The sequence below is a fragment of the Babylonia areolata genome, chromosome 27 (assembly GCF_041734735.1).
Source record: "Babylonia areolata isolate BAREFJ2019XMU chromosome 27, ASM4173473v1, whole genome shotgun sequence".
NCBI classification, from domain to species: domain Eukaryota; kingdom Metazoa; phylum Mollusca; class Gastropoda; order Neogastropoda; family Buccinidae; genus Babylonia; species Babylonia areolata.
This window is the reverse complement of record NC_134902.1, coordinates 41,058,589-41,075,056: the sequence shown is the minus strand read 5'-3', so window position 1 is coordinate 41,075,056 and position 16,468 is coordinate 41,058,589. Positions and strand designations below refer to the sequence as shown.

Sequence of the window (16,468 nt, the reverse complement as noted above, 5' to 3'; positions counted from 1 at the left end):
GTCAATGATATTGACTGATGCGCCTGTATCAATGAAAAATTTCACTGTCTTCTTGTTGACTGTCAGGTCTACAGTAGGAGTCTTTCCAACTCCAAAGCAGTATTCATCATCACTCTCTTGTGCTGCATCTGGGCATGGCGTTGCACCGCTATCTTGCGTCACTTGACGAACTCTTCGGCCTTGGGGCTCTCTGTTTTGGGCTTCTCTGCCTTGGTTGGATCTGCATACTGTAGCATAATGTCCTAGCTTTCCGCATGCTCTGCATTTCTTGTCTTTGGCAGGACAATCTCTTTTAGCATGTCTGTCTTTGCTACCGCACCATCCACAGGTTTTCTTGTTAGTTCCCCTAGCTTTTTGTCCTTGAGTCTTGACATTCGTGCCTCTCTTCATGAAGTTTGCAGTCTCTGCTGTCTCCATTTCTTTGGCTTGAACATCAGCTAACTCTAAAGAACGTGCTAGTTTGAGTAAGGCTTCCAAGTTCATATCTTCTTGAAGCGCTCTGCGTCTCAGCCTGTTGGACGTACAACCTTGCAGAATTTGAGCTTTGATCTCTCTGTCTAAGTCTGCAAATTCACATGTGGATCCCAGCTGTCTAAGTCTTGTGCAAAAACTATCAACTGACTCGTCTGCAGCTTGTTTTTCTTGACGAAACTTGAAAGTTTCGAAGTCCACACTTTTCTTAGGTTCTAAGTAGTCAGACAGAGACTTTTTGAGTGTCTTATACCCATCTTCAGTGTCATCTCCCCTTTGTTCATCAGTAAAAGTCTGCACTATGTCAAACACCTCATCACCAGACACATGCAAAAGTAAGGCCTTCTTCCTAGCTGGATTGCCAAGTCCCATTGCCGTAACCATGATCTCGAACCTAGCAATGTACTTTCGCCAACGAGTACCAGCATTCTGTTCATCACCATGAATTCTAAACTTCTCAAAGTTCGGAATAGCAGCCATTTTCACAAGAATTGAGAAAATGAGAATGATTTTCACCGACCTTAATTTTGACGTGTGTGGTGTTTGCGTAGTCTTACTGCTGTAGAGGCGTCGTCTGCTTCATTGCGCACGATGAAAGCTGTGCAAACTGGACGAAATCCGGCCACTGGCACACAAAGGAATCAGTTCTGGAACGTATGCATATCCTAGCCTAGTTTAACATTTAAGACCTGGCCATTTGGCGCCCGTTCAGCGTGCGTCAAAGTGATGCCACGTCGCTGGAAACAGCTAGGCCTAAGCTAAGATAACACACAACGTATGACTGACGTCGAATGGTACCACCAGTGGTAGCCTAACGTGGATGAGTTTTCTCTTCACCGTGTTGGTCCGGATCCTCGTCGCCAATGTAATGGTTCTGCATTCTAGCAAAACGAACGAGAAGACATTCTGATTTAGTTCTATGACTTTTAATCCTTAAGTCGGCGCGTTACAATGTCGAGCTTCTTGCTCATGCCTCGCTAAAGCCGGTATCTGTTGTTGTTCTTTTTGGGGGCCTTCTTCTGCGCATGTCCGCAGTTAGCATTTATCTTCGAACCGAAATACTATAAAAAGTAATGTGAACGAAACATTACAGAAGCCACTTCTTCAAATTTACTGCAGCAGACTGACTTTCAAATTGAATGACACTACTTTTAGAAATACAGTGGCCAGAGTGGTTCAAATTGATAGCAAGTTTAGTGTTTCCTGTTAGATGCCGGTCTGCAGTGCCCAGAGCCATATGCTTTGGCATTTTGCACTTTCCATTTGTGACATACGAAATGGAGGACGTGAGTTTTCTTCCAGTTTTCTTTCCAGTTTAAACACTCCCATAAAGTCCTGTACATAATCATTAGCTTTTGTTCTTCAGGGGAAAGGGACACCATTGTTGGTGGGCATGGACTCACTGGAGTTTTTCAGTGATCCTGAATGAATGATGAGTCAACAGAGAGTGAGGGCTGCCTCAACTTTCTTTCCTCTGATGGAATATCAACAAAACCACTTTCGAAGGTTCAGCGTGTGTGTACATCTGATGAGTATAGCAAATTACTCCGATGATCTGGAGCATCAACAAATGTTCACTTTTGCTTGCAAATTCGTCATGTGGTTGGGACTGCAAAAATCTTGGTGTTTCTCTTGCATACATGGTAAGAGTCTTTCTCTCAGCACTGGTACATGTTCTGCTTCGTCTTCGCCAATTATGTTTCTTTCCACGTACTTGCACACACAGTTAAAAGCGTCCCCATGTGTGTGTGTGTTCGCAAGCAGAAGATCAAATACGTACGTTAATGATCCTGTAAACCATGTCAGCGTTCCATAGGTTATGGAAACAAGAACATACCCAGCATCCACACCTCCGAAAACAGTGTATGGCTGCCTACATGGCGGAGTAAAGACGGTCATACACGTAAACGTCCATTCGTGTATGTATTCGAGTGAACGTGGGAGTTGTAGCCCACGAACGAAGGTCTTTTCTGTCTACTTTTTACAGGATATCCACTTTAGGAAAAAATGGAACATTATATCAGAATGGTGCTATCAGGGTTATTTCTCAAGTTATGTTTCTAATTCTAGAGGTGTAGCTATTCTTTTCAATAATAATTTTGAGTTCAAATTAACAGATCTTAAAAGGAAATAATGGGAATTATATTATAGTGCTTATTGAAACTGGAAGTGTAGATTTTCTCTTATTTAATTAGTGTGGCCCAAACAAGGATGACCCAGAGTTTTATATGTCTTTAAAACAAAAAGTCATGGATTTTAATATTAACAGTGTAATAACGGCTGGAGACTTTAATTTGGTTCTTGATGCAACTAGAGACTATTGTTACTACAAGCACATTAATAAACCTAAAGGTAGAGAAGTACTTGAGATCATGATTCTTGATTTAGAACTTAATTACATGTGGCGAGATTTGAATCCCGATTGTCAAAGGTATACATGGAGAAGAAGTAACCCGTTTCAACAAGCTAGTCTCGATTTCTTTCTTATTTCAGATCCAGTTATTACTTATATTGAAAATGCAGACATTGAATGTGGTTATAGAACAGATCATTCCCTTACTCTCATTAAGTTGCAGTTAGGCGAAATAGTGAAACAAAATACATTTTGGAAATTCAATACGTCGTTATTAAAAGACAAGACTTACCTTAAAGAAATATACGAAGAAATTAAAAAAGTTAAAGAAGAGTATGCATTACGTGCTTATGCTGGAGATACTGTTGACGCAGTTCCTGTGTTTGATTTGCAGCTCTCTGTCTCTGACGATTTGTTTTTTGATTTTTTGTTAATGAAGATAAGATCAAAAACAATATCTTACACAGCTATGAAAAGAAGAAAACAAATGAAGAAGAGGAGAGATTAGAAAAAAGATATTCAGATACTTGAAGCAAATGATCATACAGAATTCGACAATTTGGAACAAATAAGATTAAAGAAGGAACAATTAAGAATTATCAGAGAAAAGAGAATTGAGGGCATATTATTAAGGTCAAGAGCCAGATGGATAGATGAGTGTGAGAAAGTAACAAAATATTTTTGCAATTTAAAGAAGCGACATTATATAAGTAAGAATATGGCTAAGCTCATTGATAAGGATGGTAATGTATTAAGCAATCAAGAACATATGCTGCAGGAGGTTAAAAGATTTTATGAATTTTTATGTCAGGAATCAAATGTCGAGGACTGTGAGATACATGACTTGGTAAAGGATATATCCAAACTAAACATTAACGAAGCAAATGAACTAGAAGGCAAGATTACATTAGAAGAGGCGGGTCATGCACTTAGAAATATGAAAAACAACAAAAGCCCAGGAACAGATGGATTTGGTGCAGATTTTTTTTTAATGCTTTTGGGGGGAAATAGGGCCGTTTATAGTTCAGGCACTAAGTGTTTGTTTTGTAAAAGGGGAAATGTCTTGTGCATAAAAACAAGGAATAATAACATGCATACCAAAAGGAGACAAAGATAGATGTTTTATAAAGCATTAGAGACCGATATCACTTCTAAATGTTATATAAAAAATTGGATCATCCTGCATAGCGAATTGCTTGAAGACTGTGTTGCCAAAAATTATAAACGAGGATCAGACAGGTTTCATGAGGCATAGATATACTGGGGATAATATTAGACTTATTTATGATTCAATAGCATATTTAGATGAAAACAATTTGCCTGGATTACTTTTGATTATAGACTTCGAAAAAGCTTTTGATTCTGTTAGTTGGAACTTTATGTCCAAAGTATTGAAGGCTTTTGGCATTCGAGAAGACATATGCAGATGGATAGAAACATTCTATAGCAATATTAAATCTTGTGTTATTGTTAATGATCAGATTTCTAATTGGTTTAATGTGCAGTGGGGGTGTAGACAGGATGACCCTATATCACCATAATTGTTTTTAATGTGTGTTGAAATATTGGCTATAATGGTTCGTGAATGTAAAGATGTTCGTTGCATTACTATAGATAACACAGAACACAAAATATCTCAGTATGCTGACGATACAGAATTTCTCTTAGCAGGTGATAAGAAGTCATTTGAGACTTGCATAGACAGATATTTTGGGGCGAAAATCAGGATTATATATGAACTCTAGAAAAACAAGTGCAATATGGTTAGGCAGTCGTAAAAACTCCCCAGTCCGTTACATGGACCATTTGCAGATGGAATGGAACCCTGCACAATTTAAAATATTGGGTATTTTGTTTACTAATGATTTGAAAGACTGTACTCAAATAAACTCCTCAGAAAGAATTGCTGATATAAAACACCTATTCAAGATTTGGATAAAGAGACAGATAAGCCCAGTTGGAAGAGTGGCAGTATTAAAATCACTCATTCTTTCAAAATTGATATATTTGTGGATGTTTTTACCAAACCCTCCTGATATTTTCTTCCAGAGTCTACAGAACTTATGCTATCAGTTTGTATGGGACAGGAAAAGAGATAAAAATTCGTAGAAAAACTGTACACCAAAGTATAAGAAATGGAGGACTTGGACTGCCAGATTTGAAAACTTTTGCTGTGGCTTTGAAGTTTACCTGGGTTAGAAAACTCCATATAATAAAACACAAATAGAAACATGTTGCATTATATAACTTTCCTCTGCTTAATGATATTGATGAATATGGACCCAAAATTATTATGACATTCACGACATCAATTAGTTTTTGGTCAGAGGTATTGGTGGCTTATAGGACATACTTCTACACTATTTGTTGTGAAGACTCAGCAGAACTTCTTGCTGAACCAGTTTTCTATAACAGAAGAATTCAAATAAGTAAAAAGATTATTAAGTCTTGAAAGTACATAGACAAAGGGGTATATTGTATAGCACACTTTTTAAAAGGAATAGTCACTTTATGTTATATGTAGAATTTAAGCAAACATATCATGTAGATATTGATTTTGTTACCTTTTGTGGTTACAAATCTGCAATATCAGAATATATAACTATAAGAAATAAAAGTAGATGATAATAAATCCATCACTATGTCACTTTGTTTTCAAACTTTAATGTCTTTTCAAAGGATCTAGAATGTATTATGACTCACTCATTGAGAAAAACATTGCACCAAAATTATGTGCAAAATCGGATGAAAAATTTGATGTTGAAAATGATTTGAAAAAATGTTTTTTTTATATACACGCAAACTTTCTGATGTAAAAATGAAATGGTTTCAAAGGAGAATTGTCCATGGGTGTATAGGGACAAATGTGATTTTGAAACAAATGGGATCATCAGGAAATGACAAGTGTCATTGTTGCCGCTCTGCAAAAGACAGCATTGATCACATGTTTTGGAATTGTCCAGAAATCCAAACATTCTGGCATGGTTTTATCGCAGTGGTGAATGAAAAATGTTCACAATATGCAGTTGACAAAAAGCCTTGTTATCCTTGGCGTTGATCGACATATACATACTGATGCCACTTTTTACTTTATACTTTTGTTGGCAAAGCAGTATGTATATCTGTGTAAAATGAACAAAACTAATCCACTTTTGAGAGCATTTCTTAGTAAGCTTAAACATAGGTACAAAATAGAAGATTATATAGCACAAATAAATTTACGGTATTCTGATTTTCAGAACACATGGATACCATATAAACAAATGTTCTTGGAGTAATCACTTATTTCCAATCAGCTGCCTGATGAAGAATTTTTTGTTGCTGATGTATATTTCTGTACGTGTGTATGTAAATGTTATGCATGAAAATGTTAGCGATGGTTGATACGTAACTTTATTACACAGTCCTTACAAAGTGTTTGTGCATAGGAAGAAAGGAAGAAGAAAGAAGGGAAAAGAAAAAAGAAAAATCAGATTTTTTTGTTCAGTCCTTGCAATAACATATCCTGGAGGCCCCATCTCCCACTGAAAACGAAGTGTTATAACTCCGTTCAGCATGTTAGCCTATTCTCCCACTGAAAACGAAGTGTTATAACTCCGTTCAGCATGTTAGCTTATTCTCCCACTGAAAACGAAGTGTTATAACTCCGTTCAGCATGTTAGCCTGTTTTGTGTGATCAAGTTTCACTCATTCATGAAATACTCCAACTGTTTAAACCTTTTTTTCTGTTGATGTTTTTCACTTTGTCTGTCTTTCCCCATACATATATGCATTTGCATTGCACATCCTTCTCCTTATATGTTGTATTATTGTCATTTTCGTTTTCTTTGTTGTTTTTTGTTGTTGTTGCTGTTGTTTTGTTTTTTTCTTAAAAGAAAAAAAAGACAAATATATGCGATTGTTTACTACCTTCTACTTGTGAACTTAATAAAAACAAGTTAAAAAAAAGAAAAAGAAAAAAAGATGAACCCTTCCCATCCCCCGCATCCCCCCTCCCTCCACATGGGTATGCTTTCCCATTTCCCACGTGACCGACTAACAACTGGCCTTTGTCGGCATCATCTGCTATTGAATTTGTTTTCTCTCTTTTCTTTATTTTCAGCGTGTCCCATTGGGATTCTTCTTGGACGCTAGTCCTCCTTCTCTTCCCCTTCTATTTTCTGACACCTGTCCCCTCCTGAACCCCACTCTCCATTTACCTCTCTCTCTCACACACTTGCGCACGGATGTTGCAATACAAATATCACACACACACACACACACACACACACACACGCGCGCGTGCGCGCGCACGTTTTATCTTTTTATATCTGATACATTTCTTGATTTATTCAATGACATGATCTTTTCTTTTAATATGAATTATTCTCTCTTACCTATGTTTTAAATCATATTGATATGTTTGCGTGGGGATGTTTGAGTGGATGTTCTAGTGCTATTGTGAAGCTTATAGAGCTTCAAGAATATGCGCTATAGCAAGATGTCTCGATAAATAAATAAATAAAACAAACACAAACACAAACACAGAATTTAGAATACAAGCCAACCTGCCAACCAACACAGAATCAAAAATGTAGTTTGCTTCAGGCACACCTTCAAATCAACAACCCGAGATAACGTGCCCCAAAGACGTCACCCGCACTGCCCCTGCTGGACACAGTGAAGTCAAGGTCAGCTGGACTGTTCCAAGTGCCACAGACCCCGATGGAGGAGAGCCAGAGTGAGTACAGACAGTACAGTACTGTTCAAGAGAAGTGGTGAGAGACAGATAGTACAGACAGTACAATACTGTTCAAGAAATGTGGTGAGAGACAGATAGTACAGACAGTACAATACTGTTCAAGAAATGTGGTGAGAGACAGATAGCACAGACAGTACAATACTGTTCAAGAAATGTGGTGAGACAGATAGCACAGACAGTACAGACAGTACAGTACTGTTCAAGAAATGTGGTGAGAGACAGATAGCACAGACAGTACAATACTGTTCAAGAAATGTGGTGAGAGACAGATAGCACAGATATGGCAATGCTGTTCATGAGCTGTGGTAAAGAACAGATGACAGACAATACAGATATGGCAATGTTATAGTCTTAAACATTAACTGTGGTGAGGAACAGACAGATAGACATACAGTGCAGATAGTACAGACAATACGGACAGTACAGCCAGGATGTTTTTCCCCCCATCATCTGCACGGTTTCAGTGGCATTCCCACACCGCTCATTCCGAATCCCCCATACACAGCCACATCTGGTTTCATCTGTCTCAGTCCCAGCGTTGGCAGTCGACAGGGAACCATCGATGCTAGGTCGCCAGGAGGCCACACACCAGAGGAGACCCTGCATGGCTGCTGAGTCACTTTGGTGGTGTTCAGTAGTGCATATTCTGATTTAATGTACTTAGGACACCACCTACCAAGCTCCCTACTGACGACAATAATGGTTGTCGAGGAGCGAGACTGAGTGTCTCCCCCAGAGTGGAGACCACCACCACGTCCCTCCAACGACAGTCAGCCATGAATCCGGCGACGCTTTAAGACATTGAAAAGACTCACCCCAAGCACGGAAGTGGAGAGGTCTCGAAACTAAGGTCACCATGAGAGCAGGGCATGATATTTTGGGATTTTCTTTATCTTGATGATGGAAGAGGATGATGATGATGATGGAAGAGGATGATGATGATGGTGACGATGCTGCTATGGAGGTCCATTTAGGTTGGGACTACGTGACAAGGCTGTACTCTACGCTTCCTGTCATCGTGATATTCCGGTGTCAGCCAGGCCCGACAAATACAGACAGGGAGGGAGGCAGTGATGGAGAGGGTGGAACAAATTCGTGCGAGACGTGAATCACCGAGTCTGTGTGGTTTTAGCAAAGCGCGCTGGCATCAAGGTGATGAGCTGTTGTATGCAGGCGAGTCATGATCAGTATCCAGTGCACTGTGTGCCATGTGTGTCACTGCTGACAGATACCACTGGAATAGTGAGCATGAAGTGAGTGGAAGTGGCACAGGTAGAGTGGAGGTAGAAGTATGCTGATTACACTCCCTAATATTGTACAGGATCTGTCTATCTATCTATATATCTATAATTACCATCTTCATTGTAGAGGTTTAAGGTATTCTTTTAATTATCTTACCACATCACATCTTCCTGTTTGTAGGCTACTCATTACAGCTGCAGCACTAGAATTCTATTGCATCGTGCCGTGTTGTGTTGTGTTGACTTGCTGCCTTGCACTGTATGGTATGGTATCATATAGTGTCCTGTCCAATTGTATTGCATTTATTTATTCATTTATTGAGACATCTTGCTCTAGCACATATTCTTGAAGTTGTGTGTGCTTTACAATAGCACTAAAACATTCACTCAAGCATCCGCACACAAACATATAATATGCATATGATTTGAAACAACACACTTCCAACACTCAACAACAACAACAAAAGCACATACAGATGCACAACTGAGTAACCAAAGTACAACATTACATCATAAAACAGTTCATTTTCAGAATTTATCACAAACACACACACACACACACACACACACACGCACACACACATCTATTTCATACAATATTGTATGACTGTCTGAACAGGTGTGTCTTGCATCTTAAGGGCAGCTTTGAACTGTGAAGGGGTAGTGACGAGTGTGAGTGGTAGCTGGTTCTGAACAGTTGTCACAAAGCTAGAGAAAGATTGGTTGCCACAATTCTTTGTTTCGGTTCGAGGTACAGTAAAGGTTCTATTATCTGAAGAAGAGTGGAGTTGTCTGGTAGGGGTAGAGACATGGAGATCAGAAAGTTAAACAGGGAAGTAGGGATCAGTGAGAGAGCTTAAGCAAAGAGTGGATGTTTTGTGTTGTATCGGGAGCCAGTGAAGTTGTTGAAGGAGTGGCTGTACACGTTCATATTTTTTTTTACTCTGGAGATCAGTTGTGCTGCTGAATTTGAACATTTTGAAGTTTGTCTAGGAGGTACTGAGGAGTAGCAGAGAGTAAGGAGTTAGAGTAATCAAATTTATTAGAGTTATCGCCTGTTGCCTTATGTGCCTGAGGGAATAGCTCTGGTGTTGAATGTATGTTACAGTGTTTTCGTGATTGCAAGTGTGACCGTCATTTCACTGATGGAATGCTGGTCATTTCGGTGTATTTTCTGTCGCTTTTTGACCACGGACAAGGGACTAATGGTTCAATTTGTCAGCCTCACTTTCTTCTTCTTCTTCGTCCATTACGCTGAGCTGCTTGGCTGTCGGCCATTGAACAAGCAACCTGAACGTGCAGAAGAAACTGCACAGCAGAGTTGTCCAGTGCTGTTGCCGACCACTCGAGTCTTTTACAATAGAACTGAATTACTGTCACTTAAGTGTACGCAGTCTAACCTTACTCTGTCTATGTGTGACAAACTTTGTCATCTCGGTATTCACAGTCGGGTTCCGTGCTCAGATCTGCAGTCAGATCAGTGGGCTTCATGCTCATCGAAGAAGAGAAAGCGACGGCCGTTTCGAGGTGGGCGCCGAAGATTTCAACACAGTAGGCCCATCCCAGTGCTTGTGCCTACAAGACATCAAGTCCTCCGCTCCCCCTGTCCAGTTGATGACTGATCGCCGATCAAACTTCTTCCCTCTGTGAACTTCAACAACCTGATCTCCATTCCCCTCCACCCCCACTCGTCCGACAGTCGTAAGCCCTCTGGTCTTAAGATTGCATCTTTCAACTCAGTCTGTTGGTCCTAACTGCAGAGAGAAAAGAACCGCTATTTCTTCTTTTATTGACAACAACATTGATCTACTGTCTATTGTGGAGACGTGGCTCAAGCCCCGTGGAGACGAAGCAGTACGTGCTGATCTTGCCCCCAGTGGTTATGCCATCAAGTCACTCCCTCGTGCCTCTGGTCATGACACCGGTATTGCAGTCATTTAAATACAGAGGCACTCTCACTCCCCCACCTTACCTTCACTTCCACATTTTCCTTCACACTCTCATCCTTTGAATTGCTTCAAGTGACCCTCACTTCCCAGCATAGTGTGCTGCACTTCATGTGTGTGTATCGCCCCTGGCCCACCTCTGTTAATAAGTTAATGGAGACCATATTCTTTGAACAGTTTCCTAATCTTTTGTACTGCTGTAACGGGGGTTAGGGGGGAGGGGTAGTACCTCTAGAGGGGGGGTTTGTCACGCTCTTCCGGGAGTGGTTCATCCTCTGTTGGTCCCCACCGGCACCCAGCTCTCACCTATGGGTCCTAGAAGCTGCTAGCATGCGGCAGCGCCCAACCCCCGGGCAACGGCTTTGACAGGCTGGCTAAACTAGGTGAGGGTAGCCGACGGGTCTCAAACCCTCGGTGAGTTAGGGCTTGTCTACCCAAGCATGTGAAGACTGGATCTGGCGGACTCTGCAGAAGAAACCTTCATGGTTCAACGGAGAGGATGGTGGTTGCAGCAGAGCACTGTGGAGTGCTGATGGCAGGATGAGGCACATAGGACTGCATCCGCTGCATCCGTTTCCATCTCCAGTCGTCTTGACCTCATCTTGCCACTGGATACAGACGGTCTCGGACAAGAGAGTGAGGTTGACGGTGCGCAACTCCTCCTCAGTATAAACAAAGTCATTTCGCAAGTCATCAGTCATCCTTCATCCCATACCATCATTTTCCCCAAGCATTGGGCGACAGGCGAGCAACAAAGCGACAGGTGTGGGTACACTGGCAGTCGTAGCCGCGGACCTGCACACAGGCGGCTCAGGCCTTAGGGTCATTTTTCACCGATTGGAGCAGTGGAGATCGGCAGCCCCCAGAGCGACTGAGCAGCCCTCTTCAGGACAGCACTGCTCACCTCCATGGCACGAGGAAGGGGCTAGAAAAGGTGCCCTAAACATTGCCTGCTCCACACCACCCTAGTCAGCATACCGTGGCTGACGGGGACCCTACTCAAGCAGCCGACACACAAAGGAAAGAAAGAAAACAAGGAGCACCCCATTGACCATTGCCACATGGAACGTGTGTACGCTTCTGGACAGAGGCGACTCAGACAGACCACAGAGACGCACAGCACTCATTGCGAGTGAATTAGCCAGGTACAACATCGACATCGCTGCCTCAAGTGAGACCAGACTGGCAGAAGAAGGCGAACTCTGTGAGCGAGGCGCAGGCTACACCTTCTGGGAAGGCGTGATTGGGAAGCATGGGGTTGGTAACTGTAACAGCAATGGTCAACTACTTCTCCAGACATGTGCCGAGCACGACCTTCTTATCACAAACACCACCTTCTGCCTCCCTACCCGTAACAGGACGTCATGGATGCATCCTCGCTCTGGGCATTGGCATCTCATCGACTTTGTCATCATCAGGAAGAGGGACAGGCAGGACGTACGAGTCACGAGGGCCATGTGCGGCACCGAGTGCTGGACAGACCACTGCCTTATCGTCTCCAAACTCAACCTCCGCATCCAGCCCAAGAGACGGCCTCAGGGCATGAAAGCAGCCAAACGCCTGAATGTCAACAAGCTGGAGCTAGGCAACATCAAGCAGAGCTTTGCTGACACCCTGGAGGAACGCCTTGAGTCCACCGTACTGGACAACCAAAATGTGGAGGCAGCATGGGGCGCACTGCATGAGATGGTGTACAACACTGCCATGGAGTGCCTGGGGCCTTCTGCCAGGAAGCACAAAGACTGGTTTGATGAGAACTGCACTGAGATCAAGCAGCTGCTGGAAGACAAGCGCCAAGCCTACAGAGCCCACATTGAAGATCCCAAGTCACAGTCAAAGAAAGACATACTGAAGAGCACACGCAGCACCATCCACCTGAAGCTGCGGCAGATGCAGAATTCCTGGTTGAGCAACAAAGCTGATGAGATCCAGGGCTTTGCAGGCAGGAATGACATGAAGAACTTCTATAATGGCCTGAAAGAAGTCTATGGTCCCACCACCTCTGGATCTGCTCCACTCCTCAGTGCTGATGGTTCTACCCTAATCACTGACAAGGACGGGATCCTTGAGAGATGGGCTGAACACTTTGACAGCGTACTGAACCGCCCTTCCACCATCAGTGATGAAGCCATGGACCAGACTCCCCCAGGTGCCAGTCAGTGAGTTGTTGGATGCCATTCCAACTTTGGAGGAGACCCAGAAAGCTATCCTGCTGTCCAGTGGCAAAGCCCCTGGCTCAGACTCCATTCCAGCTGAGGTCTACAAAGAAGATGGTATGGCGCTGACTGAGAAGCTTCATCAGATGTTCCAGCTCATCTGGCAGCATGAGGCAGTTCCACAGGACTTCAAAGGTGCTTCCATCATACACCTGTACAAGTGCAAAGGAAATCGTCAGGCCTGTGACAACCATTGTGGAATATCCCTGCTGTCTGTGGCAGCCAAGACTCTGGCCAGAGTGCTACTCAACCGTCTCATGGTGCACCTTGAACAAGGTCTCCTACCAGAGAGCCAGTGTGGCTTCTGGAAAGAACGCGGGACTATTTACATGGTGTTTACTGCCAGGCAGCTCCAGGAGAAGTGTCGGGAACAGAACGCCGACCTTTACTCCACCTATGTCGATCTGACCAAGGCCTTCGATACTGTTAGCAGAGATGGCCTTTGGAGAATCATGGCGAAGTATGGATGTTCCAGAAAGTTCATCACCATCATACGGCAACTACACGATGGGATGCTGGCCCGAGTCCAAGACAACGGAGAGACTTCAGAACCATTCCCTGTCTCTAACGGAGTCAAGCAAGGGTGTGTTCTTGCCCCCACCCTGTTCAGTCTCATGTTTTCAGCCATGCTGTCAGATGCCTTCAGAGACGCTGACGTATGCATTGGCATCAGGTACCGCACAGATGGCTCACTCTTCACTCAGGAGGCTTCAAGCAAAAACCAAGGTGAGGACAGACACCGTCAACGACTTCCTGTTTGCTGATGACTGCGCTCTCAACGCTGCCTCCGAAGCTGACATGCAACACAGCGTCGACAAGTTCTCTGCTGCCTGTGACAACTTTGGCCTCACAATCAGCACAAAGAAGACTGAGGTGATGCACCAGCCAGCTCCAGGAAAGCCTTACGTTGAACCAAACATCTTCATCAACGGTCAATGACTGAACGCGGTGGACAAGTTCACATACCTGGGCAGTACACTCTCTCGCACAGTTGTCATCAATGACGAGGTGAATGCCAGACTCGCCAAAGCCAGTGCTGCCTTCGGCAGACTCAGTAAGAACGTTTGGAACAGGAGAGGCATCACCCTGGAGACGAAGCTCAAAGTATACAAGGCCATAGTTCTCACCACACTGCTCTATGGATGTGAATCATGTACGGTCTACAAACGCCACGCCAAAAAGCTGAACCACTTCCACACCACCAGCCTCAGAAAACTTCTCAGAATAAAGTGGCAAGAGAAGATCCCTGACACAGAGGTGCTCACTCGTGCAAACTTGCCCAGCATCTACACCATCTTGATGCAGGCCCAACTGTGCTGGGCAGGCCATGTAGTTCGCATGCCAGACCACCGACTCCCCAAGAAACTGCTGTATGGCGAACTCCAACATGGCAAGCGCTCCCATGGAGGCCAAAAGAAGCACTTCAGAGACACTCTGAAAGCTTCTCTAAAGGCCTTCAACATCAGCCACGACACATGGGAGCTGAATGCATTGGACAGATCAAAGTGGCGTTCAGCTGTCCACAAAGGCGCCAAATCCTGTGAGGCCAACAGAATCGCTGCAGCAGAGCAACGCAGACAGGCCAGGAAAAGCAGTGCCAGCAAGTCCCCGACAGCCTCCACCATCCCCTGTGCACACTGCGTCAGAACCTTCCGGGCGCAGATTGGCCTGACCAGTCATCTGCGCACCCACAGAGCCCAACCCATCCACCCCCAGGATGACTAGATGGTCCTCGTCGATCCCAGTGGACGAACCACACTACTGTAACTGTCTTCATGGAGTTCATCGATCATCTGATGTGAATCATGCTTTAGAGTCTGACCATTTGTGTGTAGTTAGTGTCCTCGACATAGAAATCCCCTCTGTGACAGTGTATAGCGTGCGCAACATTCGTGCTATAGATAGAGCAGCTTTTCGTGATGACCTGAAATCAGGACTTGAGTGCTTTTTGGACTGTTCAGCTGACCAGGACAACACTGCCCTTCAGGCAGCACTGGACAAGCACACCCCTGCATTTCGTTGCAAGGTGTTGTCCAGGAAGGTGTGTCCATGGTTTTGGCTTCTTGGTGAGGAATTGTTAGCAGCAAAGAGAGAGAGGCGACATGTGGAAGCACAGTGGAAGGTATTTGGTTTCACTGTCTACAAACAAATCTACCAGAAAGCCAACAACTTTGTTACCTTTCTTTGCACAAAGCGAAGACTCTGTTTTTCAACACCAAGATCTCCGAAGTTAAATCAAGCAAAGAACTAGCATTACAAATAAGCTTTGTGGCAGAACAAAATCTTCTTTGCTTCCCTCTATCTATCCATTTTCAGTACTGCCCAGTGTTTTCTCAGATTTTTTCTGCTAAAAAATTGTTAATCTCAGGAAAGAACTGAATTCACAGTCAGTTGTGTCACATCCCCTGGGAAAAGAATTTCAAGGTGTTCCTTTTGTTGCTTTCACACCTGTTTCAGAGACAGATGTACTTAGTGTGTTGAACAAGTCTGCTCCAAAAACATGTGACCTGGACCCCCTTCCCACACCACTACTGTATGAGTGTTTGGATGTTGTTTTGCCTGCACTTAAAAAAATTAGAAATGATTCTTTAATTTCTGGTGTCTTCCCTGCACTTGTTAAGCCCCTGCTGAAGAAATGATTCTTTAATTTCTGGTGTCTTCCCTGCACTTGCTAAGCCCCTGCTAAAGAAAGCCACTCTGGATCACAATAACCTCAAAAGTTTTTGCCCTGTATCCAACCTTGCTTTTGTGTCCAAAATTATTGAAAAATTTGTTGTCTCCCAACTTGCAGACCATTTAGCATTAAACAATCTGTTCTCTTCTTTTCAGTCAGCATATAGATCTGCCCATAGCACTGAAACTGCTTTGTTGAAAGTAGCTAATGACCTGTTACTGTCTGTTGATGAAGGTAAACTGTCTGTGTTAACTTTGCTCGATTTGTCGTTTGCGTTTGACACAATAGACCACAGTATACTCCTTTCCAGACTTGAACATGTTTTTTTGGATTCACTCAACAGTTCTGAGTTGGTTTTCTTCATACCTATCCAGCAGCCTCCAGATTGTCTCTGTTAGTAACTTTAAGTCTGATTCAACCCTGATCTCCTATGGTGTGCCACAAGGCTCTGTCCTGGGCCCCGTTCTGTTCGTTCTGTGCACTTCTCCTCTTTCTGATGTCATTTCTGGCCATTCTGTTCTTCACCACTCTTTTGCTGATGATACTCAGCTACAAAAGTCTGCAGAACCAAACCAAGTACACAGTCTGATTCTGTCAATGCAGGATTGTATTCTCGATGTTAAATCCTGGATGACATTCAACAAACTGAAGTTAAATGATGACTGTCACGGCTCATGGCAATCATTTGTGCACGTGTTCATGTGTTCGTCTCCCTTCCCGTCCTCTCCCTCTTCCCTCTCCCTTCCCCTCCTCTCCCCTTCCCCTCTCCCTTCCCCTCTCCCTTCCCCTCCTCTCCCTCTTCCCTCTCCCTTTCCCCTCTCCCTTT

At 43.4% G+C, this 16,468-nt stretch overlaps 1 protein-coding gene across 1 annotated transcript in view; it reads left to right on the top strand.

Moving 5' to 3' along the window:
* The window catches only part of LOC143301165 (uncharacterized), a 192,097-nt gene that overhangs the window by 25,490 nt on the left and 150,139 nt on the right, over positions 1-16,468 (top strand). The window contains exon 5 of the mRNA XM_076615254.1: positions 7,412-7,544. Within this exon, the coding sequence (XP_076471369.1) occupies positions 7,412-7,544 (133 nt within the window). The remainder of the gene's footprint in view (positions 1-7,411; positions 7,545-16,468) is intronic.